This window comes from Electrophorus electricus, chromosome 23 (assembly GCF_041902795.1).
Source record: "Electrophorus electricus isolate QZ-2024a chromosome 23, ASM4190279v1, whole genome shotgun sequence".
NCBI lineage: Eukaryota > Metazoa > Chordata > Actinopteri > Gymnotiformes > Gymnotidae > Electrophorus > Electrophorus electricus.
This window is the reverse complement of record NC_137519.1, coordinates 9,765,450-9,791,343: the sequence shown is the minus strand read 5'-3', so window position 1 is coordinate 9,791,343 and position 25,894 is coordinate 9,765,450. Positions and strand designations below refer to the sequence as shown.

At 41.0% G+C, this 25,894-nt stretch overlaps 2 protein-coding genes across 53 annotated transcripts in view; both read left to right on the top strand.

Annotated features, from left to right (window-relative positions):
* Positions 1–244: 244 nt before the first annotated feature.
* Positions 245–21,499, top strand: nr1h3 (nuclear receptor subfamily 1, group H, member 3). Of its 3 annotated transcripts, none has more exons than XM_027004793.3 (12): positions 245–389; positions 7,059–7,111; positions 7,242–7,381; positions 9,756–9,838; positions 11,654–11,833; positions 13,302–13,568; positions 13,926–14,131; positions 14,799–14,978; positions 15,237–15,339; positions 15,957–16,070; positions 16,656–16,750; positions 17,981–21,499. In XM_027004793.3, the coding sequence occupies exons 4-12, from the start codon at positions 9,796–9,798 to the stop codon at positions 18,125–18,127; spliced, it is 1,335 nt and encodes a 444-aa protein (XP_026860594.1). In that variant the 5' UTR covers positions 245–389; positions 7,059–7,111; positions 7,242–7,381; positions 9,756–9,795; the 3' UTR covers positions 18,128–21,499. The 3 variants fall into 3 exon arrangements, with proteins under 3 accessions (XP_026860594.1, XP_081562391.1, XP_026860595.1); XM_027004794.3 differs by lacking the exon at positions 245–389 and adding an exon at positions 6,458–6,615; XM_081706265.1 differs by lacking the exons at positions 9,756–9,838; positions 11,654–11,833 and having other exon boundaries at positions 248–389.
* A 400-nt stretch (positions 21,500–21,899) lies between these two features.
* Positions 21,900–25,894, top strand: part of madd (MAP-kinase activating death domain) — a 42,495-nt gene continuing 38,500 nt past the window's right edge. For 47 of the 50 annotated variants that reach the window (XM_081706373.1, XM_081706388.1, XM_081706385.1 and 44 more), the window contains exon 1: positions 21,900–22,045. The gene's annotated coding sequence lies outside the window, so the exon portion shown is untranslated. The other 3 variants (XM_081706359.1, XM_081706360.1, XM_081706361.1) reach the window with 3 other exon arrangements.

Here is a 25,894-nt window from a genome sequence, read left to right as displayed (position 1 = left end):
GTTAAATTAACGTCTACAAAATAGAGTTTTATCAATGTAAAAACTCGAAAAACAGCGACAGTCAAAAGGCTGTGTTAAATCAGATCGTGAGCAAGAGCCATTAGAAATAAGCCTAGGAGACCCAATTACATACATGTCGATTTACCTCGAATAATTACCAACATATATACGTTATTTAAAATACACCATTTTCAAACTGGTTTTTATCAACATATTTTAGTGACCAACTCGTTTAAGCGTTTTAAGCTTTTATTTTGGAAACAAAAACGTCTTTTTAGGTGGGCATCTTGGACATTACGCCGCCGTCCGACACTGGTTTCTGCTTCACACATTGCGCTGTTTGGAAAGTTCGCTGTTCTGAGAGATCTTGTTAGCTTCTTCAGCGTGAGGTAACTATTACTTACACTGTGTAACCAGTGATACCATTTTATTTGCATACAGCTGTCCCAGCTTCAATTTACAGCTTTCAAAGTACGGCGGAATGAACACGGTGAAAGCTGTCTGGATACACTGTCTGTTAGGTTTGTTTAGCTAGCTAAGATGGCTAACTAGCCATCTTAGCTAGCACGTATATGCGGATAACTAGCGTTATCTTAGCAACAGCTCTGACAGTCCCGGCAGGTGAACTTGGCCGTAGCCAGCTGGTCTTTGCTTCCTTGACTGAAATCATTCGCGCAGTTGGTCTGCTCGCCAGCTATGTTTTAGCCGCTCGGTTTGGAGTGTTTGTTTCTGAACATGTTAAGTTAGCTAATATGTTTTTCTAGTTGTGTTTGGTACTCTTAACCCAGCTAACCCCACACAGCTTGATAACGTAGCGGGGTAGCGTACAGGGTAGCGAGATAAGTTAGCCAACGAAGTCGTTTTGTGACTTGTCCTTTTAAGACTGTTGGCTATGACATGATGTACCCCACGTTGTAAACATCTGATTGTTCAAATGGCTAGCCATAATAAAGACAGACGATTAAAATTGCTTAGCTAACGCTACGTTGCTCTAGCCGTTCTATCTTAAACAAGCTAGTTGATTAGGTTAGCTAGCTTGTTTACTAAGATCTTGTTTACTAAGGCCATCTCGGTGGTATTTTATACATTTCTTGGACGACAATAACGTTAAAAACCTCTGCGAGGTTTATATTTGCTAGTCTGAAGATCAACTTTAGTAGCGTTTGTTGACCGACTAAAGTCAATCCAGATGGGTGAAACCTGCCCTCAGGTGTCCTCGTGGTTTGAGGATGAGGTGTAGGATACTCGTCTGTTAGCTTAGATCTGTTTGTTAAGCTTTTACGATGTGATGGGAAAGTTGTAGGAAACAGTTTATCGCGATAGTTTAATTCACTGCTAATAGATTCATGTCAATATGCTGGTTGAAGCCATGAAAATATACCTCATCAAAACCATAATACAAGTAATGTGTGTTTAAAAATTGTTATATTAAATACGTTAGCTTGCATAATAAGCTGAACATAATTTTACCAAAGAATCTATTTGGTTTGCTGAATGTAGTGTAGTAGTAGTAGTAGTAGTAGTAGTACATTGATGATAGGGACTCAGTAATACGTCTTGAGATTATTGCTTACCGAGTGTGGATGCTTCAACAAGGAGTTTCATTACAATTTGCAGTTCCCTGTTTGCCTGTTTTGTTTTTGCTAAAGTGATAAGAAAGCAAACAGGAACACGCACACCCATTCAAACTTATTCACATAAGTGAACAATGTTAATAGGTTAATTTGCATCCACTACATTATGAAGCATTACAACCAACAGTGCTGTGACAAGTTTGCTATCTAGCAAGATTACTAACAACGCCCTAGCATTGCTGGTATGTTGGCCGCATGTGCATTGTTTCCACCTTCAGCTCAACCCCCTCCCAAAGCACTTTTTTTCCACTCTCTTTTGAGGAAACACTGGACACCATTAACATTGTCATCATGAAGTCATGAAATTGATTTATGTTGCTCGCAATATTATGCTGTAGGTGTGTAGTATGTAGTCCTTCCGCTTAACTCTCATGACAGACCGTCAGGATGTGAGGAACAAATAAAAATAGTCCACTTCCTAAAACACTCGGTGGTGGAGTTTATACCATGTTTTGTCATTCTTGTACTTTTTGTGGCAAATTAATTCCTTGTACATTTTGGAATGATGTGAAAGGAAAAAAGAATATGTACTATTATTTATGCTTCATCTTCAAATAGCAGAGCCGAATATTAGAGGGATAATGCGGACAATATAGGGGGTTGGGGGACTTTTGTTTTGATTGCACCACTGTTGGAGGGAGTTAGCTTGTCGTTTGCTGGAGTTTTGTGGAGTTGTTGTGGCTGTCTTGCATTGTTTGGGCTGGCCAGCTGACTGTGTGGATGACTACTATAGTTGGGGTGTGTGTGTGTGTGTGTGTAGATATGTTTGTTATGGTGGGGTGGTGGGAGTTTGGGTTCGGGGCGTGTGCCTATTTGTTTTGTTTGTCGGGTTGGGGGTTGGGGGAGTTGTAGTTTTGGTTCATGTTGTTGGAGCATGTGGTTTTCTGGGTAGAGGGGGGAGTATAAGGTTGTGGTTGATGGCTCTGTGTTTGGGTATGGCTGTGGTTGTTTTGGTTGGGATGGTGGGAGGATGTTTTGATTGGTGGCCTTTGTTTGGAATTGTAGGGGAGGGATATTGTGGGTTTGATGGATTGGGCGTCTGGAGTGGTTTGGTCTGGGGGGCGAGGATTGAGTGTGGGGAGTGGCATTGGGGTGCGGGCGGGGGGGCGCGTTGATTGAATGCCATAATTGGGAGGACGTTAAGTTGCCTTATTTTGGGTTAATTTTTGTTGGTGTGGATGACTGGATTTATTTATTTCTCTTTGGGTTTTTTTGGAATTAATTTTTTTTGTTGTTGGTTTATGGCATCATGCTCCTGTCACTGGACTTTTGAGGAAAATAAATCTCCCTTATTGGCATAATTACTATGGGAATCACCCTCTGTTTGCTCTCCCCCCGCTATCCTGGTACAGTGATGAAGTCACAGGTATGCTAACCAACAAGTGCAATGCAGCAGAAGTAGTTGTCATGCACAAATGAGGGTGACGGACATAAATGTTAAATGTACAGTACAAATGAACTTTATATGGAGGTCAATGAAAAGGGAGTTACAGTAATCAACGAGACATGACATAAAGAAATGAACCAGAGTTTGTGCATCGTTGTCAGTCAAGAAGGGGTGAAGACAAGCCATGTTACATAAGTGAAAGGAGGAATCTAGCAAGGGACTTGATTATGTAGATCAAAATTCCTAACGACAGGAGCAGGCTTGACAAGTATTCTGTCATTACAAAAAGGGTAACGGGACAGATCGAGAAGATTTAGGGCCAACCAATAAAACTTAACTTTCTCATGCTAAATACTGATAAACGTTATCATGCATCCAAAGCTTTAAATCAGCAATGCAACCAGTTAGTTTATTGGGAAGTCTAAGGGGAGTATGTCTTGAGGTATAACTGGATATCTGCATAAAGTTTAATTTAGCTATATCATTTCAAGAATAGCAAGCAGCTCTCTTTAAACTCACAAGAAGCTCTAACTTTGAACAAGATCCAAACATAACCTCCTTATAGTTCAGTCAAGTAACGTAAAGGAAAAAGCATTGTCTGCTCTTTTTATAGCTAATTGACTACAAACATCCCGAGATGAGTATATTTAATGCAACAGAGAGTCCACTGAAATCTGTCTTAAAGGTTTCACAGCTAAAGTTGGCTAGCCAACCATGCCTTGAGCTCCAGAGCTTTAAATGTTAGCTGTTTTTAGTGGGAACTTTGCTGTCAAAGGGCCGCTAACATTAGTGTTTTCATTCCATTGTTTCACACATTTAAGTGTTTGCGTCACAAGTGCTGGAACAATATTGTTGTGCTGCTGCTTTTGGTTGAAACTGATCTTTGATGCAACTGCTGACTTCAAATCTGTACCAAAGATCATATAAGTGAAGTATTGTTTCCGCCTTCCTTTGCTGCAAGCTCATTACTCTGAGAAGTGCTGCCTGTCTACATCTTGTGTTTTTTAGTGTAAATGTGTGACTGCGTTAAGCTAGTATATGGATATGTGGAGAGACTGCATTTAAGTTAAGATGGCTATATTTTTTGGTTGTAATGCTTGACAAATGAAATTTAACAATAAAATGTGTATGTAAACATGTACAATCTCATTTACCACATTTGAAAATTGTTAAATCAGTAATTCGAATTAACTAAATTTAATCATGAAAATCATCCAGCAATAGAACAACATTACAAAAAAAATCAAGTGTTTTATATATGGGTAGGGCCTATATATTACTCCTACTACTACAGCCATCAGTAGTACTAGTAAATGGTGATATTTGGTAAATGGTTATGTTTCTTTTTTTTTATGGTAGTTATGCTATGAAACATTTTTTCTATTGTTAAACTGTAATTGACTTAGGTAGAACATTTGAACATTCTCTGCAAGTAAAAATACTCTTTAATAGCCTACAAAGACTATACAACTAGTAAGTCTCTCTGAGAGCCCCGTACACCTTTCTGATAGCTCAGCACAGCATTTTCCACACCACCTGTTGTACAGAAAAGTCCCAGCTGTTAATATTTGTAAAACAATAGCCTGCCTTGTTATACCTTTTTTAATAAACAAATGTATAGAGATTTGCCAGGAGGTCTTGGAGATCTTGCAATAAACATACTGCAGACTATCTTAGTACTATTGTCACATCTATTTCAATGTGTTGCTTCCAAAGGAATGGAGCAGCCATGGCTACGATAGACGTCTTGTACACTGAACACTTCTGAATCAGTGTTCTAATCTTGTGCTGAACAGGCCAGCTCCTGAACATGCTGGAGGTTACTGACCTGGTGTCTTGGCAATATGCATGACAACACCTTAGGAGAACTGACAAATGCGGGATCATGTCAAATTGTCTCCATACTCCATGTATGCAGAACAGTACTTTGAACTTGCAAATAGGTTACTTAAGGGAAATATGGAACATTTTAATTTCAGCTGAACAATGTGGCATCGGGGAACAACGTAAATGCCGTTTTACATGTTAAGGTACAAGTTAATGGCAATTTGTTTACCACATGTTGCTGGAATAGCAATCTTAGTTGGGCTTCCAGTGTTAAAGCAGATTTTCTGGACACAAACCAAAATGATTTTCAGTACGAACAGCGATTGAGTAAACTATTTGAAGGCTAGGGTTACCTGTGTTTAAAGGCTGACTACAACCTCCTTAGAGTCTGCATGCTGCAGTGAAAAATGTGCTCTAGCAAATCATAAGCCCTGTTCATAAACTAGCCTAATAAAATCAAAGATTTGGCTTCATATGAAGGCTTTTTGATATGTAATATACAGTGAAAAGAATGAGAATTCATGAGTTACTCATCTGCTGTATATTTGCTGACTAATCTGGTAAGTGTAGTGTTTCTTGAGAACAAAGGCCTTGCTATTGTTTAACCAAGGCAGAACTAGAAAATCTGATCGTTGTAAAATGAGAGGCTAAATTTACGTTTCCAATTTTATATTTTTTTTATTGAAAATATATTTTAATGTTCTCTTAATTTGGTTTTTGAAGTAGGTGAACTACTTTAACACTTTGTAGGTGAAGTAGCTTTAAAATGAGAATTTAGAACCCTCTAATGTCTTGACATGTGGATAAACCTAAAGCTGTTGTGTTCAGTGGTTCTGCTCCTTTGCTCTGCAGTGCTCTCAGGTATTACAGGACTAGATGACATATTTCTGGATCATTTACAGCCAAAATGCACTTCATGTGATGCTTCTCCTCCTGGCTATGAATTACTCATCTAAGTTAATAGATTGGGTTTGGTTTTTCACTCTGACATCCAGAATCATACGTTTTCATTCAGTCACTTAAATGTTGATTCCAGCCTCAATATGTGTGGCAATGTATGACCCGTGTTTGGATGGGCCAGATGTAGTTTATTGGGCAAAGGTAACTATTCACTGATAAGTTTTTTAGGACATTGGACTTGGAGGTGTAGTGGGGTTATTTTAGGTCAGTTTCCGCATGTGTGGATGCATAGGTCTAATCGATTCAGATTATCAGCTTTGTGTCTTTGTTGGAGGAAGTGTGTGATTTTAAAGATTGTGTTTTATGCTGTTGTCCTACTGTCCTTGTACAGTAGCTTGCTATTGATTTTATTACTCATTATGATGATTATTCTTGAACATTTATAGTGTCTCAACACTTAGATTCAAATTGCTTTAAAACTGTCCAAGTGTCAAAAATGTATTTTCAGTGTGTGGCCCTGCAAAAATTCAGGTGTCTCAAATTAGGTAAAATAGTCATGTGTCTTTAATGTCTTTTGAGTTCATTAAAAACTTCTAATGCAAAGTGTTCCAGTTTAAATTGTAATGATGTGTCATCTGCTATGCATGATGCCTTCAGACAAGGGCATGATCTGGACTTTGACCACTTCGTGGCTTGTTGTGGAGACATTTGGCGTGTGAAGCGAGACCTGTCACAGCTGGGAAGTGGAGTAAATGGCAGAAGAGATCAGAACAGACAGATTGGGAGAGCAGCCTTAGAATAAGCATTTACTTTCTCTCTTCTCCCTGCATTCCCTGTTAGACATGGTGTCATGAGACTTCCTGAAAGGTGAGGGGGGATCCTAAGTTTGCAGTTATTTTTTTCCTTAGTTATTTTGAAATGTAATGCTGCTACACTTGTAGTTGGCTTGTGCCTCTTCATTATATTATATACTCTTCATATATAAAACCTTTTAATAAGCCTATAGGTGCAAAAGTTGATCTCCAAACTTACTGAAATCCTGTACACGTTTAGTGAAGTACTGAAAGTTATTCATAACTTAGTTCTTTTTTTTTCTTTTTTTGGAAAAAGGCTGATTTGTGTTTTTAACTGGTTTTGTCATCTGGGAGATGTGTGTGAGAGGTGGTTGTAGTCACTCTTTCAGGAAGAGATGGTTCAGGCTGAGGGCTCTACAGGGACTTCACTGCCATGCAAACGACCGATAATAACCTCCCTCTCCCCCTCGCTGTCTCCCACTTTTTTTTTGCCCTTTCTCTCTTTCTCTCTTCTAGTATCCTTCTGAAGCTCTGCTCTGGTGCATGACCCACACAAACAAACAGAAAAGGTGATATTTTTCTCCTCTTTACCTGCCTTGTCACTCCTTCCTCATTTGTATTTTTTTGTGTGTGTGGTTTTTTTTTTCTGGGTATTCCTGTCTTGGACTGTCTCTCTCTGTCTCTCTCTGTCCACACTAGGCAGAACAGGGGAAAAAAAAAAGCTTCAAGAGTGCAGTTTCCTCTGACGGTGTCCAGAGTGGTGGAGAGGATAAACATCATGGCCTGCTAGCAACACGCAGAGCAAGATGGACAGGCAATAGCAGAGAGTTTCTCCAGGGGTATGTCTCTGTCTTGCTCATAATGCTATTGAGTATCAAGTCACACAGAGAGACCTGCACTCCAGTTTAACTGAACTGTAGCACTTAATCTACCTCATTCTTGTTCATACATATACAGATGAGTTTAAACCACAAGGTTAACACGCTAATTTCTTTAATTACCCACTTTTCCATTCAGACCCTATCGCTTGTACAGATGTAGGCCGAATAGAAAAAGAACCTAAAATGTGCAATGCTGCCTCTAGAATCAGGCTTTCAAGTTGCTGTTCAGGATTTTTCCTGATGCTGCAAAAAGCCGAACTTTTTATTCTAGAGCAATACCCCTTATGCTGCAGGTCTTTGTGGTGCTGGTTTGTGTTGGTACACTCTGTTGCACCTGTTCAGTGTTAACTTTGTACCTTACTGTGCAGGCGTACTTTGTTTTATGCACTTGCATATGTATAACAGTATAATTAAAATAGCTTAAATTGAATCAAAACAAAATTAAACATGTATGTAAAAATGGCCCAGGATTCACAGGCCCAATTAGAACTGTTGAGTATTGTCATCTTTACATCCCAACTCTGGAGCAGCAAAAAACATGATTGTCCAGAACTGGTTTTGTGAAATCAGACTTCACCAACCCTGGTGTAATCTTTCATATCATATTCAAAACTAATTTAGTTTTTCTATGTAGCTCTGCATTCTACCTTGTTCCTTGTATTTAGCAAGATTGCCAGAGTTTTGGTGTTTAACATTACACCAGCTATGCCGTCCATCCTGTTAAACCGAAAAACGGCAGATAAACAGGGCTCAGGCCTTAAGATTTTTACATCAAGTTAGAAAAGTTGCAAACCCGATGAATGCACAATAGCAACTGATATGTTAAAGGTTTTGTTAAAGAGATGAGCTAATTAGATCCCAGATGGTCATGTCTTTAGGTGGAATCTTCATGCTTATGTTCACAGAAATGGTGCTGTGTACATTTATCCACCTTGTATCAGACTGGTGAACATCGCCAACCTGCATTTCTTACCTTACAGAGGCTCCATTGTTGTCACCGGATATCCTCTTTGCATCAGTACTAAGGGTCACTCACTTACAACGATTCCTGTGTGAGGCTTTAAACAGACAAAAAACAAACTAGCAATAGGGATTAATGCAAGTTCCGTGTTTGAATCATTTAGCTATTGGTTTGTTAGGCATGTAACAGTATTTGAACTGCAGTATGATACATGTCTGTGCATGTTGAGCTGTCATAGTACTCCAAGTGAAAAGAAAAGAGGCAAAGACACTTACCAGGCACAGTGATTTATTAAAAACAAATAACAAATCAGTTTAAGGATTGCATAAATCTAATTTACCACTTAGACAAATGATTTGTGCTGTATGTATCATTGGTTTCATTAAACACAAGCTGCAGGATGGATTTTTAAGTATCCAGGCTCTGCCACGGCACCATCTAGTTCTATGTAACTGTCCTTGGAAGCAAATTTACTGTCTTACATTATTAAGCACATCTCTTCAAAAGAACTTTTGTAGAACATTGCTTAAGGATTTACTGTCCATATTTCTTTATTTTTCTCTCATCAGTTTTTCTCCCTCATGTTCTGAATCATCAAATTCTAGATTTCTTCGTTGGTGTACTTTCCCTGATCAATTTGCTATCGTATTTAAAGGAATAGCAATTCTGTAGTCAGCAAAAAAAATATTAACATGTTAATATTTTAGCTTTCATTTCCCATTTACCCACAGGGCGTTAGTATGGCAGGCTGACTTAGTTGAAAATGTGCTGTCTCATTGACATCTTTAAATATGTAGGGAGGGTTTTGCTTGCTACCATGTAGTTGTTTATAGATTCCCACGGTAAAGAAAGGGTGACTGTGTAGCAAGGGTCCTTTTTTCAATTAAAAGTTACTCGTGTTTATTGAACCATAGTCTCACTGGTCATTAGTTTTGCTTTCTCGTGGTGGCTCTCTTGGTCTTCAGTCAGTGGCATAGCTGGGTTGTAGAATCTTTTGCTACAGAATGTGGTTGCATTTCTGGGCCATGTTGACAATTTTGAGTTTGTAGGTTTGCTTCAGCAAATCGATGATGTTCCATTATTGCTACATTTCGATATTTTAGCCTTTGGAGTTGCAGAATTGGTTGGCTTTTTGTGCTGAGTTTGTGCTAAAATGAAAGGTTTATCCATTATATCTGAGATTTTAGATTGCTATAAAGATTTGTCACAACAAACAATGCTCCTTTTTGGACTTAACCATTACTTTAATACTTGTATGTAGGTTTAAATTTTACTATTAAGGTAAACATAAATCCCCCAGACATGCATAATGTTCTAGTCCCAGTTTTGTGAAGTGATCTGTAGATAAGTGGCCCTCTCTGTATTTACCAGGCACAGTGTTGGTCCGTTATGACAAGCTGCCGTGCAGAAGATGACCACATTTTCTGCGACTGATATCAGTGATGTTGGTCATGGTAAGAGTTTCGATTGCTTTAACTGGAGCAACAGTTTGGTGTAAATGAAGAGTGTGTCTGGGTGTGAGTATGTGCAGTGCCTCCCAGTAGTGTTCAACCTCCTGCTGAATTTGCAAATTCAAATTCAAGTTGCAAATAATTTAGAGCCTTTAAACTTTGAGCAAGAGTAGCATTTATTAACAGATGCCTAAATATTACAAACAAAAAGTACAAGTTGCTCAATTAAATTATAATAAAAATTAGGGGCAATTATTATTCAACTCCTAGGTTTAATATTTTGTGGAATAACCCTTGTTTGCAATTACAGCTATTAATAATTTTTTATAAGACCTGATCAGGCCGGCACAGGTCTCTGGAGTAATCTTGGCCCACTCCTCTATGCAGATCTCCAAGTTGTCTAGGTTCTTTGGGCATCTCTTGTGGAAGGAGCTCAAGATCAAAGTCCACAAGTTTTCAATTGTGTTAAGGTCAGGAGAATGACTAGGCCACTGCAACACTTTGATCTTTTCCCTCTTGAACTAGGCCTTGGTTTTCTTGGCCATGTGCTTGGGGTCATTGATCTGTTGGAAGATGAAATTATGACCCATCTTAAGATCCATGGTGAAGGAGCACAGGTTTTTGGCCAAAATCTCCAGGTAGGCTGTGCTATCCATCTTCCTGTGGATGCCGACCAGATGGCCAGGCTCTTGGCTGAAAAGCAGCCCCACAGCATGATGTTGCCACCACCATGCTTGACTGTAGGGATGGTATTCTTGGGGTCATATGCAGTTCCATCCTCTGGCCAAACGCCCAGGGTGTGGTCGCCACCAAAGACCTCAATCTTGGTCTCATCAGACCAGAGAACCTTGAACCAGTCTGCCTCAGAGTCAACCAAGTGATCAAGAGCAAACTTGAGACAAGCCTTGACATGACGCTTTGAAGTAAAGCTGCCTTACGGGCTCGCCTGGAACAGAGACCAGTGCGGTGGAGTACGTTACTTATGGTATTTATTGAAACCAATGTCCCCACCGCCATGAGATCTTCCTGGAGCTCCCTCCTTGTTGTCCTTGGGTCAGCTTTGACCATTTGGACAAGCCTGGCCTCAGCATGGGAGGAAACTTTGAAAGGCTGCCCAGGCCATGGAATGTTAACAGTAGTTCCATAAGCCTTCCACTTCCGGATGATGCTCCCAACAGTGAAGACAGGTAGGCCCAAGTCCTTGGAAAGGGTTTTGTACCCCTTGCCAGCCTTGTGACCCTCCACAATTTTGTCTCTGATGGCCTTGGAATGCTCCTTAGTCTTTCCCATGTCGACCATGTATGAGTGCTGTTCACTTGATAGGAGAGGGGCTTTTATAGTCAGAAAAGGCAAGAAAAAACAGATCATTAATCCAAACATGTGAAGCTCATTGTTCTTAATACCTCAATTACTTCTTTATACTTGAGAGAACCAAACAGAATTCTGGTGGTTTGAGGGGTTGAATAATAATTGACCCTCTGGTAAACTTTGTAAAATTAAAATAAATAAATAAACAAACAGAGAAATAAGATTCTTTTTTGCTGCAGTGCTTTTCACATGTCCAGGCCCATCTACAGTCCAAATTTCACAAAGCTAGAGTAACTCTAAATGTGTAAACCTGCAAAATCTGCAGGGTGTTGAATACTACTTTGAGGTACTGTATTTCTTGGTTGTGACCATGACTCTGTCAGGGTGTGTGAATTTGTTGTTGTTGTTGTTTTTTGTTTGTTTATTTTTTCATTTTCTGGGTTGAGGCTAACATGTATGCAAGTACAGGGTGTTGCATTTGTGTGTGTGTGTGTGTGTGTGTGTGTGTAGGGGAGAGTCTGGGCTGTGTCAGTGAGGAGGGCTCTTCTGCAGCAGAAGTGAAACATGAGGTTCATGCTTCTCCCAGTCAGCCAGCTTCATTCTCCAGTTCTCCTAATGAACTGAGTGACTCGCTGCCCATGGAACCCAACGACATCAAGCTGGATCCTTCCACCCACACACCTGCTCCAGGTATGCTGGGCTGTGGGTTTTTGGCTGAAGCTCCTGGGTGCTTGTTGCTATTTTGGGAATATACAAGATGTAACAATGTTCTTGGTGCCACATGGGGGAAATGGTGTTTGTGGTTGTGGCTGGTTAAAGGATATGTGGGTCATAAACTGAGGAATGATCTCTTAAAATGAGAGAACTGGCTTTTTTAGTTCTGCGTTTAGCATGTGTCTATATTAGGTGTGTGTGCGTGTGTTTTAAACTATACTTACTGGCTCATAACTGGGTACGCCCATCCCATAAATGCATATTAAAGTGTATCGGTGGGCATACAAAATTTATTACCCAACCATCTTGTTTGTCATTGATCAGTTTCTGATCACAGCACCAATCCTGTTTGGATATTATTTTGGCAGGGGGACCATTGCGTGCATCATATTGGCTCTAGCAGGATTGTGCTGCGATTGCCATGGCCCCTTATGTTCTGGGGCTTTGTGGCTATTTTGGCTTTGCAAAGAATGAATCTTGACAAGGCAAAGCCATTCTCTGTATCTTTACACTATGTAAGATTGTACATGTACAAGTTCCAGCGAGGCTTTCCATGCTATCCAGACCATAAAGAACGTATAACACTGCTGATTTTTAACACTGCTTACCATTTTGAACTTCAAATTTATCGAGCAGTATAGTGTCCTTAACTTATTACCTTAAAGCCAAACCAGCCACTGTTCAAAGCACAAAAGTTACTCGACAGTTGAAATGTCGACTCTGAGAACTAAAGTGCGGTCAACAGCAGCACATTTTGCATTTAGGTGGAAGATGCCATATATATATATATATATATCACACACACACACAAATAAAAACTAAGACAGAACTTCTGCCACACATGCAGTCATTTCCTGTGTTCTTGTTACCAGCAGTGAGAACTTTGCACTGACTGGATCCATCTGGCCAGTATTGTTTTTCTCCGTTTTATATCGTATTGACCCCTGTAAATGACTGAATATGCTGATGAAGTAGTTTATTTCCTTTTTTTTTTTTTTTTTTACCTAAGGTATTTATCATGATTTAAAAATGAACCATTTAATACGTCTCATGTTTCTTTTTTTGCTTATTGCTTTCTTTTCAAATTTGTATAGGTCCTCTTTAGAGTTATAAATAAGACATAGAAACAGAAAGTCAGTATCTCTTATTCAATACTGTAGTAATATTGACTGACTCAAGCACACGAACACCAGCTCTGGTCAATACATTTTCTGTGGTTGCACCACAAACACTACTTTCACAGATCTGCTCTTCAGCATCAACAAACAGCCAGAGAGAACCAAGCGGTACTTTCCAGAGAAATGCTGCTAACACATGAGCTTTTAACATCTCGTGGACGAAAAAATTTTCTTAGATGCTGCACAAGAATCATTAACCTGAAGGAAAGGGGATAATCCGATTGGCTCTTGACCATGTGTGTGCATTTTGTGTGTCTGCCCTACAGAAGGCCAGCCAGTGAAGAGGAAGAAAGGCCCCGCCCCCAAGATGCTGGGGAACGAGGTGTGCAGCGTGTGTGGAGACAAGGCCTCCGGCTTCCACTACAACGTGCTGAGCTGCGAAGGCTGCAAGGGCTTCTTCCGCCGCAGCGTGATCAAGGGCGCGCAGTACATGTGCAAGAGCTCGGGTCGCTGCGAGATGGACATGTACATGCGCCGCAAGTGCCAGCAGTGCCGCCTGCGCAAGTGCCGCGAGGCGGGCATGCTGGAGCAGTGTGAGTGGAGCCTCTCCCCCTACCTGCCCCTGAGTCAGGCACCTCGGGGTGCGGGGGGGGGGTCAGACTGCCTTTACCATAGGACGAATCAAATTTGAAGAGAGCAGCAGTTGGCTGTGAAAGTGTTTAGTGTGTTCTTAATTAGCAGATTTTTAATATGGTTAGTACAGTGTAATTTGGCCTTTTGACCAAAATACATTTGTAATGTCCACTATGCACAGATGTGCCCATTTCAAAATGCTCACGCGCGCTCTCGCTCTCGCTCTCGCTCTCGCTCTCGCTCTCGCTCTCGCTCTCTCTCTCTCTCACACTCACTCACACACACACACACACACACACACACATACACACACACAGGTGTCCTCTCGGAGGAGCAGATCCGGCTAAAGAAGATGAAGAAGCAGCACGAGGAAGAGGTGGCTCGTAGCTCATCGGTGGCCACCCCCAGCCCAGTGCCTGAAGCCGCCCCACTGGCCCCTGAGCAGCAGGAGATGATCGAGAAGCTTGTGGCCATGCAGAAGCAGTGCAACAAACGCTCCTTCATTGACCGCCTTAAAGTCACTGTGAGTGGCCTGACTATTCCGCTGGGTCGTGTTGTTTACATTATTCATGCCATAGTACATAAAGATGTTACTTGGAGCTAGAGCTCTCAGTTCCTCAAGGACCTCTGGCCTGTCCAAGTGTCGCTTTTGTTCTCATGTTCTCTTCTGTCTCAGCATACACGTGAACCTGGTAATCAAGGGCTTCGTTACCAGGCTGTCAAGAGCTTAACCAGAGCAAAATCCTGGACTGGCTGGGGATCCCTAATGATTAGACTGAGAACCTCTGATTTAACACAGAGCTGATGTTTTATGCATGAGAGGCCTCTAAAACATGCTCTATAACATTTTAATTATTAAAACTAAACCATGCTATAAATTATCTGTCAGATAAACTTTGCATTCTCCATTTGCTCAGTCAACTCTGACTGCTATGAGCTGGCTAATTTTCAGCTTGTTAGCTGGAACCCCCTTCACTACAGCAACACTGATTCAATGCATCACTGTTTGACTCTGTGTTATCACAGAGAAAGGAAAAGATAACAACACACAATTCTTTGCTCCTTTACTAGCTAAAGTTTCTCATTTATGTTCAGTGTTGTTTACGAGATACAAAGCAATGACCTGTTGGGAAGTGTTGTGTTGTAGAAACTGAAACCCTAGTTTATTACATAATCTATATGGCCCTCAGCCGTGGCCCCAGAGCCAGGACCCGATGAACCGCGAGGTGCGGCAGCAACGCTTTGCCCACTTCACCGAGCTGGCCATCATGTCGGTGCAGGAGATTGTCGACTTTGCCAAGCAGCTGCCTGGGTTCTTAGAGCTGACCCGTGAGGACCAGATTGCCCTGCTGAAGACCTCCACCATAGAGGTGGGTTCCCCCAGTGCTACAACCCCACCCCCACTTCAGATCATAAGCAGGGTCATGTAAAAATGGGCTAGTGTGGTTTGCTGCACTTCTCTATGCTGTGTCTGTTTGTAACCACTCTGAAATATATCCATTATATTAGTTGGGCATGTTCTGCCTCCTAGTTCTGCCTCCTAGTGGTGTTAAAGGGTCAGTGTGATATCGACCTCCCTTTTGTACTGTGCTGCATAGTTACATTTTTGTTTTCTTTTACTTTGGTAGATCATGCTGCTAGAAACGTCTCGGCGGTACAACCCATCGATAGAGAGCATCACTTTCCTCACTCCTGACTTCAGCTACAATAAGGATGACTTTGCCAAAGCAGGTGCAAATGAATGTGCTGTAGTCCGATCCTTATGAATATGCGATAGTCCAATCCTTATGAATATGCGGTAATCTGATCCTGCCTTTGATTGACTCCTCAAGCTTGCCTCGACTCAGTATCGGGCCCACCACTCCTGTGGTTAACACAATTTTAGTGCACGTTTGAGTGTGGTATTGTTAAGAAATCTGTATTACAAAGCACAAAAATGTTCTGAATACGTCTGCCTTAGGCCATAATTGTATTTTTGACCACATATTTTAGACGGATGTCTCCACTGTTTTCCCCAATTTTGCGGTGTGTTTGGTATTGCCTTTGCAATGACTCTTGTGCTTCATCTGACTTAACTCAGTACACATAATAATTAAAAAAAACAACAAAAAAAAACGACTTTATTTCTTTCTTATTTTAATGTAATTTGATTTTTATTTATATTTTTTAACTTGTAAACATTCAAAATCGCTGCTGTGACCTTACGAGTAGGCTATGGAATCCTGGAGTGTTTAAGTGAGAATTCGACATCAGAATCTTTGAAAGCATGCAGGGCAGTCACTTGGTCGCACTTCCGCGGCCACATCTGTCCTGCAGGTACGCTGACCCGACCTCTGTCCTCCCCACAGGCCTGCAGTTTGAGTTCATCAATCCCATCTTTGAGTTCTCCAAGGGCATGAACGACCTGCACCTGGACGAGGCCGAGTATGCCCTGCTTATCGCCATCAACATCTTCTCTGCAGGTCAGTCTGCCATGTTGAGCAGTGCACGTGCCTGCAGCGTCAGCTCAGTGGGTCAAGGGGGCCGTGCAAATGCTTAACAACAAAACGATTCTTCCGTTTGAGCTGAGCTATTCTTGGACAGGCTCTTGTCGTTTTTACGTGCAGTAGCAGGCTTAAGGGTGCTGCTTACTCAGACTGTGGTTCATTAAAATAAACTCTTCTTGGGGGCACATTCGGCAGTAAAGTACGAGAACACATTTCAACTGCAGAATGCAAGCTACAAGGTGGTAAATACTTTTTGATCACCGTAATGCATTGGTGGTTTGTCTAACGCATTTTTATTCATGTCCAGTGCTCAGCACAGTGCTGTGTTTTATAAACAAAACGGGCTTTAAATAGACCAAAACCATTTTTAGTGTTGGCCTGAGGTTTAACCTGCATTTAATGAAATACTGCTGGACATTCTTTTAGAGCCCAGCTGATCTTCCCTTCAAAGTACTGCTGCACTCTCTAAATGGAACATGGCATTGTACATTAGTCTCAGTCTTTCCTGATCTCTCTTGTTTGTTTGATACTGTGTGTGTGTGTGTGTGTGTGTGTGTGTAGACCGACCCAATGTGCAGGATCATGATTTAGTGGAGAAGCTACAACAGCCATATGTAGATGCTCTGCACTCGTACATCAGGATAAAGAGACCCAATGTAAGTCCCTGCCCTAAAGTCCTGCTTTACTACTACAAGCAAAGCAGTTTCTGTGCCAATGATTGTGATCCTCTTGCTTCTATATCCATTTCTTTTCTTTCACTGGTATGGTTTCACTACTGTGTGTGTGAGGCTGCGTTTCATTGCATCAGGAAGGCAGATACAGCATGGGGTGAAGAGATGTCTAACGTTCATATCGTCATAAATGATACCTTGCGTCCTTGTGGTACAAGACCACAAGGTCTTTACATTTATGACATTTAGCTGATGCGTTTATCCAAAGCAACTTACAATTATGTCTCAGTACAACTTGAGCAATTGAGGGCTAAAAGTCTTGCTCAGGGGCCCGGCAGTGGTGGGGCTTGAACCAGCAACCTTCCAATTAGAAGTCAACCTTAACCACTGAACTACCACTGGCCTTCCCCATGGCTTGTGGAAAGTGGGAAACTAAATTAAGAATGCAGGTTATGGATCAGACATACTATTAGAAATTTAATAGAATTATAATAATTATACAGTGTCTTGTGGAATATTCAGAACAAATGTCTTGCTGGCATTAGGAAATGATGGAGAGTCAGACACTCTGAATATTTCCTCACATTCTGAATATTACTGAGAAGGGAACATGTAACCTAACGGTGTGACATGGCTGTGTCGTTGCCAACATCTCTATATGCTCCATGGCATATAATCTTATCATTTGATCAAAAATCTGCAATCTTCAGTTATTTTCCACTTTCCATATCTCATAAGGAGTTCTAATGCCATAAAATCTACAATGAATGGCTTGATTCAGTTTGCATCTCGCAAGATGTGACAGACCTCCCAGCAATTAACACTGAAATGTTTAAACTACCTAAAGTTCTTGCTGGTATTAGAAGTGTATTCTAAAATTTCTAAAAATCACACTTTCATTTGAAAAGGTCTGTTGTGGTGGTGGTGGGACACCAATATGTTGTCTGTCGACCAATCCGTAGATCAGTTCCAAAAAGTGATGTAATTTGCCAATTAAATCCCAGATGTAAACATTAGTTTTGATCTCTGGTCAAATGTCTCATATTTGTGTAGGTAGTGTGCATGCACAAGGGTTTCAGTATATTTTGGCCATAATGTCGCCTTACAAGCAATCTCATAGTCTCGCACTCGGTTTCGTGTGCGTGTGTGCATGCGCGCGTATGCGCAAGGCAACATATGACTGACTGACTGTGCCCTGTCCTGCCCATGCTGCAGGATCACCTGATGTTCCCACGCATGCTGATGAAGCTGGTGAGTCTGCGCACGCTCAGCAGCGTACACTCGGAGCAGGTCTTCGCCCTCCGTCTGCAGGACAAGAAACTCCCTCCTCTGCTCTCCGAAATCTGGGATGTCCACGAGTGAGCCCCTATTTCCACCCCCCCGGGGCAGAGTCATACAGGATCAGGACAGTATGGCTGAAGGGAGTGAGGGAGGGGCACAGGTTCATGATGGCCAAGCGCATAACCTCTTTAACTGTTTCTTGAGGAGCCTGGTTTCATCTTCCTCTTTTGCTTATGTTTTGTACTCTCCTGTGAAAGATACAGTGGTCAGTGGTCTGCTTTTTCAGACTGAGCTCTCTATAGACTGCATGGCCAGAAGGCTAAGGGACAGCTTATGGCCAGATCTGGGTAAATTGCATTGGCAGTACTGGTGTCTCTGGTGTTGGACCTCTGAGATATAGATATTCTGGGCCCAGTATCTTGCTCACTGGAATAATTACTACAAATGTCTTGTTCAAGATGGTTCTGGGTTTTTTGTTTGTTTGTTTTTGTTTGTTTGTTTTTTCCCCTCTTTTTTTTTTTTTGTGTTCAGTGTACTAAAAGCTCTGAGCAGGTCTTGGTGATATTTCCTAGTCTTCACTGAAACGTTTCATTGTGGTTTTCTGATGAGGAATGGATTTGTTTTTGCATTTTGCTTTTTTCAGTGGCCACATTTCAACTGTCAAAACCCGGAGCTAATTGACTCCAGAACCAAAGGGTTGTGATCCAGACACCCAAGTTTACTGTGCATTGTCCCTTATTGGCTCTATGCTGACTCAGATCTGGGATGGTTGTTATGCCCACACCACCTTAACAAGGTGGAGAGTCACAGCATAGAGTTTTTCTCCGCGCTCCGGGAATCCTTCATCCCTGCACTTTGGGACCAAACACCTGTCATTTCAAACATGGCCAGGGAGTGGCGCTCTTACGCCCATTTTAATTTTAGCACTGGCTGTTAAGCCTATTTTCACTCTGCACTGTTTTTGATCTGACCTAAATGTTGACATGAGCCCCTGGCATTTTGAGGAACTTGGGTGATTGTTCAGAAGCACAGTGGAAGTTTTTTTTTAAATTATTATTGAATTTCAAAGCAAGGTATCATCCAAAGGTTTTTCATGTTGTGTGGTGCGGAAGCTGTTGTGAGTTTATAGGTTGTATAATTGTAAAAGGGGCAATCAGGGAAATTCTTTTCCAAACATTCTAATCTGGGCCAGTTGGTTTCCAGTTATGGTAAAAATGTGACAGAAGTGTGAGGATTCTGAACTGGCTGATTGGTTGGGTATGCAAGAGAGCGTCTTCCGATTTGTGTTCCTGCTTAATGAAGTCCTGTGTGTAGAACTTTCATAGCTCCTCCTCTATTTCATGACCGAACAGAAGAAGCAAGCATAGATATGTTGACTATTGCTACATACAATCGCATGTTTGCAGTCTGTGAGTGAAGGAGATGGTGAACAAAAGGCAATCCGCTTCATACAAAAATCCAGTGAGTGACTTACAGGGATTGGCAGGAATCACTGGACCTGTCAACATAAACCAGTATGCTGCTCATCTTAGAAAAACTACTGTAGGGCTGCCATGAAAATAGGTGTCAGTTCAATGGATCACTAAAATAAGTCTGACTTTGTCCCTTTTTAGTTTACATCAGCTGTATCCATTTACTTTAAAAATAGATTAACTTAATCATTTCTTCCATCATAAAACCTCAGTGTCCTGTCTCTGGTGGTAGTTGGATGCAACAGTACACACACAAACAAAAATGTACAGTATAGTGGGTCTTCCAATCCAGGGGTTAGACATAAAATTGTTGTTAAATGAGTTTTTCAGTGCCGTCATGTGGTGGTTTTTTTTTATCCCCCCCCCCCCCATTCTTCTTCTAATTTTTTTCTATGTGTCATAGTGTCTGTTGAAGCCTATGCTGACAGTTTTATTTATACCCTCCGCGTTCCCCTGTCAACTATTGTTCTGTACACCTGCCTTACAACTTCAGCAGGGTGGGTAGGTTTTTGTCATCCACTTTGTCATTCTAATGTCCCCGGTTCAGTTCTGCTCTTGTGATATTTCAAGAATGGAATTGATGGACTTTAATCAACACGGTGTTTTTACATTACGGCCCTGTAATGATTCCTGAAGGCCCCTTTGAATTGGGTGAGGAGGCTTTGCCAGTCCCCCAAAGCACCAATAAAATATAGGCTAGAGACTAATGTCGAGTGTCTACTGTACAGTGGTAGTATTAGAGTAATAGAAAGCACTTTAAAGTGTGGAGAACTTGATCTTGGGGCTGATGCAGATCTGTCCTACGTGACCATGTAATTCAAGACTATTTTGGCTGCTATAATATGCTGTAATATAATTGGATACTTCAACTAATAAATATTATTTTGCCTCTGTGAAAACAAGTCATATTGTACAATTTGATGTCCCAATCTGGAGTCACTGTAGCTGTCATTTTCACCTAGTTCGGACTAAATGGAACACACAATTGTCGCTAAGGTTGTACTGTTTGATCATTTGATCTCTTATAGCACTACATTTAGCTTGACAGTTGCATTGTTTCTGGCTGGGGTGAAAAATGTAATCAAATATGAATAAAATGATGTGTATACACCATTATGGTAAATTGCCCAGTTGAGCCCTTGCAATGAAAAAACCCTACATATCCATATACTGTTGTTCTTCATTCTACAAAATAAAAACAATAATATAAAACATTATTGCAAGTTTTATTTTTAAATTGCCCATATGAGTGATGTAAGTTAGGTCTAAATGAAGTATATTTAGCATTTTAATTGTATAGGTTGTACAAAATCAAAAATTGATTACACATAAAGGGGAAATGGCTGATATATGGTTTTCATTGCAAGGGTTCAGTTGTATACTGTACAAGTGAATTTGTATGACCTGTTGATCTAACACCTGCCACGTTCAGCCCATGTACGTTGGTTATTATAGCATGTTCTGGCCCCACAGATGGGACATGTGATTTAGTGAGTGGTAGAAATTTACACCATACATCAAATCAGCATGCAATTGCAGTGTCAATTTGCATTTTTTCTTCATTAATAAATGGGCTGGCTTTTAACAATGTTAACATACCAGGTGATCATTTTAATACAGAGTTGACTGTAATTATAATTTATTTTTTATTTCCTGTTGGGTGAACATTTAATCTTAATTAATCTGACCTCCTGTGATGTGGTATCAAGCAGTGGTGACAGAAATGCAACGTAAGTTTTGACGCCTTAAGTCCTTGGATAAACTGCTTTATATGTATAAATTAAAATCTGACAAATTTTATTGTTCTGGCAGAGTTTATATATTTGTTTGTTGAAAAATATGTAGATGACTAAGCACCTCAGCTATTCTTTATACAGAAATATATTGACCTGAAACATTGAACTTCTCATTCTGTCTTTTTATTCTTCTGCAGTTTAATAGGTTGAGTTTACCTTGTAAATAAACTTACTGAAAATCATAACTGCCCTTTTTTTTTCTCATTTGTCATTTACTTAAAAATGCTTTTTGTTTATTGTCTCAGGTTGTCTGTTATGTTATGGTGTTTGGCAATCCGACTACCTTTTTATGCGATTAACAAAGAAGGGCATTATTCAAGATGTCACTGTCATAAACTATTTAAAACCCACCTGCTCATACCTGATGCATAGACTGGAAAGACCTGTAGGTAATGAGGTTTACGACACGCACAGCTTCCAGCAGCAGGGGAGCGTAAAGGCTTGCTCATCACATTAATATCGTTCGCGACCTTGTCGATTCATGTCATCCCGTGTTCGGCTGTACACGCAAAATGTGAAGGTGTGCCACCTTGCACCCCCGTTTGATCGATGGTCCAGTCCACCCTCGCGTCCCCGTTTGATCGATGGTACAGTCCACCCCCTTTGGCTGTAATGCGGAACTCCTCGTCGGCTTACAGTGCTTATAATGAGGCGTTATAATGGGTAGGCTCCGTCTCCTGTAGCAAGGCGTCCATCACTCACCCAGCAGGGAGCGGCACGTCGATTCACAGGTTTGGTCTGTGCACTTAGTGTACTGTCATATAATAGTCCACGTTTCGTTTGTGAAAGGGACACCAGAATATTCGGCTCTCTGGTATTTTGCACCAGGGCCAACATCGTTAGCGAGCTCGTTAGCTCGTTGATGGAGGTCAGCAGCTGTATTTGGTTCATTCCACACATTTTCGAGATTGTATCTTATTATTTATGTGATGTCGCTAATGTGGCAACTGACTCCGGATGAGGGCGACCTTCATAAATAAACAGAAAGGCTACTGGCGTGGATGTGGAAAGATGCTAATTCGTCCTGGGATTCTGCCATCTGATCTGCTGCTAACGTTAGCCACGTTAATGCTATTAACCACCACTTCTCAGATTGCTTTTTATGGCAGCGTCTAATATGTCCACGGCGTTTACTAAACTGTATCACATAGTCGTAAAAGACTTCAATGTCATCAGTCCACGAGTCATTTGCGCTCGGAGGGCAAATGTTTCTCTCCAGGTAGGCAAACATACGCTTGTTTTCCCTTTCTAAGACAGAGTCACGCCATAAGAGATGTAAACACCGTAAATATGTGCGAGCTAGCAGAGGTGAGCTCATCGCCTACCGGGACGTGTTCTGGCGAAGCAAGGGCAGTGCTTCTAGCTCAGAAAAGGTGATCATGATGGAAGAGAGCAATGTGCGTAACGGTCTAACCTAATACCAATATCGAGCTCTTGTAATAAGATCATCTAAATCCTGGGCATTGCATTCATATAGAAATGTCTTAAATATTACACTGATATGCTGAGAGTTTTAAAATATTACACCTTTAATTTTTTCCAGTTATCTTTTTATGATCAAAATAACCGTCATGAACTGTTTGTGGCTGGGCATGCGTAGGCTAGCTGTGAATGAACTGTTGAGTCAAGAATAGTCCCACTCATCAGGCAAATGCATTACGTATCTTTTTTCCTTTTTTCTCTTCAGTGCTTCTGAAACAAGACACTTGTCTTGATGGTGTTTCCCTGACATGGCATAAACAAATTGCAAGGTTTTGCTGTTTACCTTGAGTTAAACAAGAAGGACTGTGCTTCTGAATACTGTACTAATTCCTGTATCAGAACACAAGCGCCAGTGCAGTACTAGTCAAAAGTATGAGGAGTGCATTTGTAGTACTATTGAGCCTTTTTTGTTTTCTTACATGAGTCCAACCAGAGATTTGAGCATAATGCTAAATAAAGTAAAGTAGCTGAAGGTCTTGAACAAGCGGTGTCATACGTTTTAGTAAGGAGCTCTGTGTGCTGTTGTTTTTTCACTTAAGGGGTCTGCAGGAAACCCATTCGTCCAAGTGAGCTGTGAAATGAGTGCTTATCTTGGGCTCGAGTACTGTAATTGTGGCCATACAAAAAAATATTATTGGAAGATGACACGGGGCCATTTTCTATTGTCGAAAATGAAAGGAAGTTGCTTCCAGCTTATCTTGCTGTGTATCATTATACCAGATCTTGAGCAATATGCCAGTTTGAAAAAGGCATAGGAGGTTGGGTAGCTAACTCCACACCAATGACTGTATTGCATGGCAAAAGATGGGCTGTACACCTATAAGAGACTTCAACACTTACAAGTTCAGTGTACAACGTTGGCTGGTATGACATGGTTGGAGAATGTACATATTTCAAGCGCAGCTGCCTTCAGTTTCAAGTATTTTTACAAGCTTGAGAAGGAAGGAGGTGTGCCATATGCCTATTGTAATGATGCTTTGGGGAAAAAACAGCAGTATGAATGTTAAGTGACTTGTGTAATGATCCCACTTGACTGATTGCAACTTTGTGTTTTCTTTGCCATATATATAAGTCTAACCACACAAACATTTAACGATTCATTAAGTTAAAGCACAGAATGTTTGTTTTTTTTTTTTCCTTCAGTGCTGTGCCATTATACAGACAAATAACCCATATGATGGATGAGGTCTGTGTGGCCTGCAAGTCTTCATGCCCTAACAGGATAGTTACGTGCTTGCCATGTCTTTCCTTGAGCTTCCATCTCTTTCCACATCTCCACCACCATGTTGGTGATCGCCGGCCCACCACTAAGCAAGCGGGGTTTATGATATGTGCGAATGAGTGATTGGCTGTAGCCAGCACTGCTTTGATCTCTCGTCGCTATGGGGAACCCTTCACCTCCAGGGAATCCGTGCACATGAATAAATTTAAGAGGAGCACTGTTTCTTCTCTCATCTATTGGTGTATTCATGGCTCAACTTGCCCTCCCATCTCTGCTTTGGTCTCTCTTGCTGCTGGACACCCCCCCCCCCCCCCCCCCCCAGGAACCAAGGCCTGGCGGGGGGAGAATATATGGTTTGGTTGTGCTAAAAGGTGTTCTTTGTATTTAATGTACAGTTTGATTATGGCAGCCTAGTACGGCATTGCTTGGGATCTGTATCGAGATACTGTACTCTGTGGTGGAGACTGAAGCACAATAATAATGGTTTCTATTGAATCCCATTTGCCCCTCAAATGGAGGTCATTACAATTTCTGAGAATTCCTGTGGCTTTACTAAAAAATAAATACAAGTGGTGCTTGCATGCTATGGCACTAGGGACACAGACTTGTGCTGCACTGCTAAATCACAATTAGATTTTCCACAGGCACCTTATTGATTTGCACAGCATGCTGAGGGAGCCTCTGTTTGGCTCTAGTATTGTGAGGTGAGAGATGGTCAGGGATCTGCCATTGAGAGTGTTTGGACTGGTTCTCACTAACTGCTTCAGGCAATGGCCAGTAATCGTGATCTCTTCATCCGTTGTCATTGCGCTTTGTCCTCTACAGAGGATTCTATCCTCCAGCGCCTTGAAAGCATGGCCGAGTCCACAGAGGTTTCCAATGAGCATATGTGCTGCTAGTGGGTGGGTCGACGGTTGGCAACCATGCATTTACTCTCCACAAAAATTACCCTGCACAATGAATCATTTAAAACCCTCAGAGAAACAAGTCCATTGTGGTGGGGGTGAAGAGCAGAAGGCTTAGGCTGTTGGTTTGGCTATGTGTAAAAATGGTAAGCCAAATTACTGACCTGGTTTTAAAAGTGACTGGCAACCTAAAAAAAACCTATTCCAATACAGTTTTATCTTAACAAATGTCACATTTAGGTATCAAATGTATTTAATAATAAGCAATGCTTAAAAATGCAAAATCACTCCTAGTACAAACTTTTCAAATGCTTGTAGCTACTGTGTGCTGCCTGAATATTCCAAACCCTTGTGGAATGTGGTGTAAAACATATCCTGAGGATGTATTTTGTTTAAGGTTGTTTCAGGGCAGGAAATGGGGAAACAACATAAAGCAATATATATTCTCTGTCAGTAGCAGAATATTCACTACCTATCCTATGTTTATATGTGGAGGATAAGGATTGGGAGAGTGGTCCCCTTTAACGATATAACTCAGTATAAAACCCAATGACAGTCTTAGTGTTTCAGTATTCTGATGTATGGTTGGGAACATTTGTATAATTACCCTTACTTTATAAGTCCTAAGTCATATTTGGGCTATTCTGTTGCTGAATTTAAAGTGAGTGACAATTTCATATTTATTTAAATGTTTGGGGGGGCTTTTTTTTGTTTGTTTTGCTGTATTAACTGATGTGTTCACCAAGATCTCTTATGATGAGTAGCATTAAAGCATCTTCTCCTCATTGGCATTCTTTTACGATTTTGTATTTTACCTTTTAGGTTTTGTATGTGATGTCCTTGTCCATCGTGAAAGCCACTTCTAAATGAATTATTCCAGTAAATAATAAGGAGCAATGTCTACACATTATCAAGCTACATTCATTCATACTGATTAGCCATACAGCTCACACTGCATCCAGTCAAAGGTG

Coding starts and splice junctions, on each gene's coding strand:
- nr1h3 (XM_027004793.3), top strand. CDS start 9,796: ATGACCACATTTTCTGCGACTGATATCAGTGATGTTGGTCATG. Junction 9,839..11,653: donor TATCAGTGATGTTGGTCATG/GTAAGAGTTTCG, acceptor GTGTGTGTGTAG/GGGAGAGTCTGGGCTGTGTC. Junction 14,132..14,798: donor TTGACCGCCTTAAAGTCACT/GTGAGTGGCCTG, acceptor TATGGCCCTCAG/CCGTGGCCCCAGAGCCAGGA.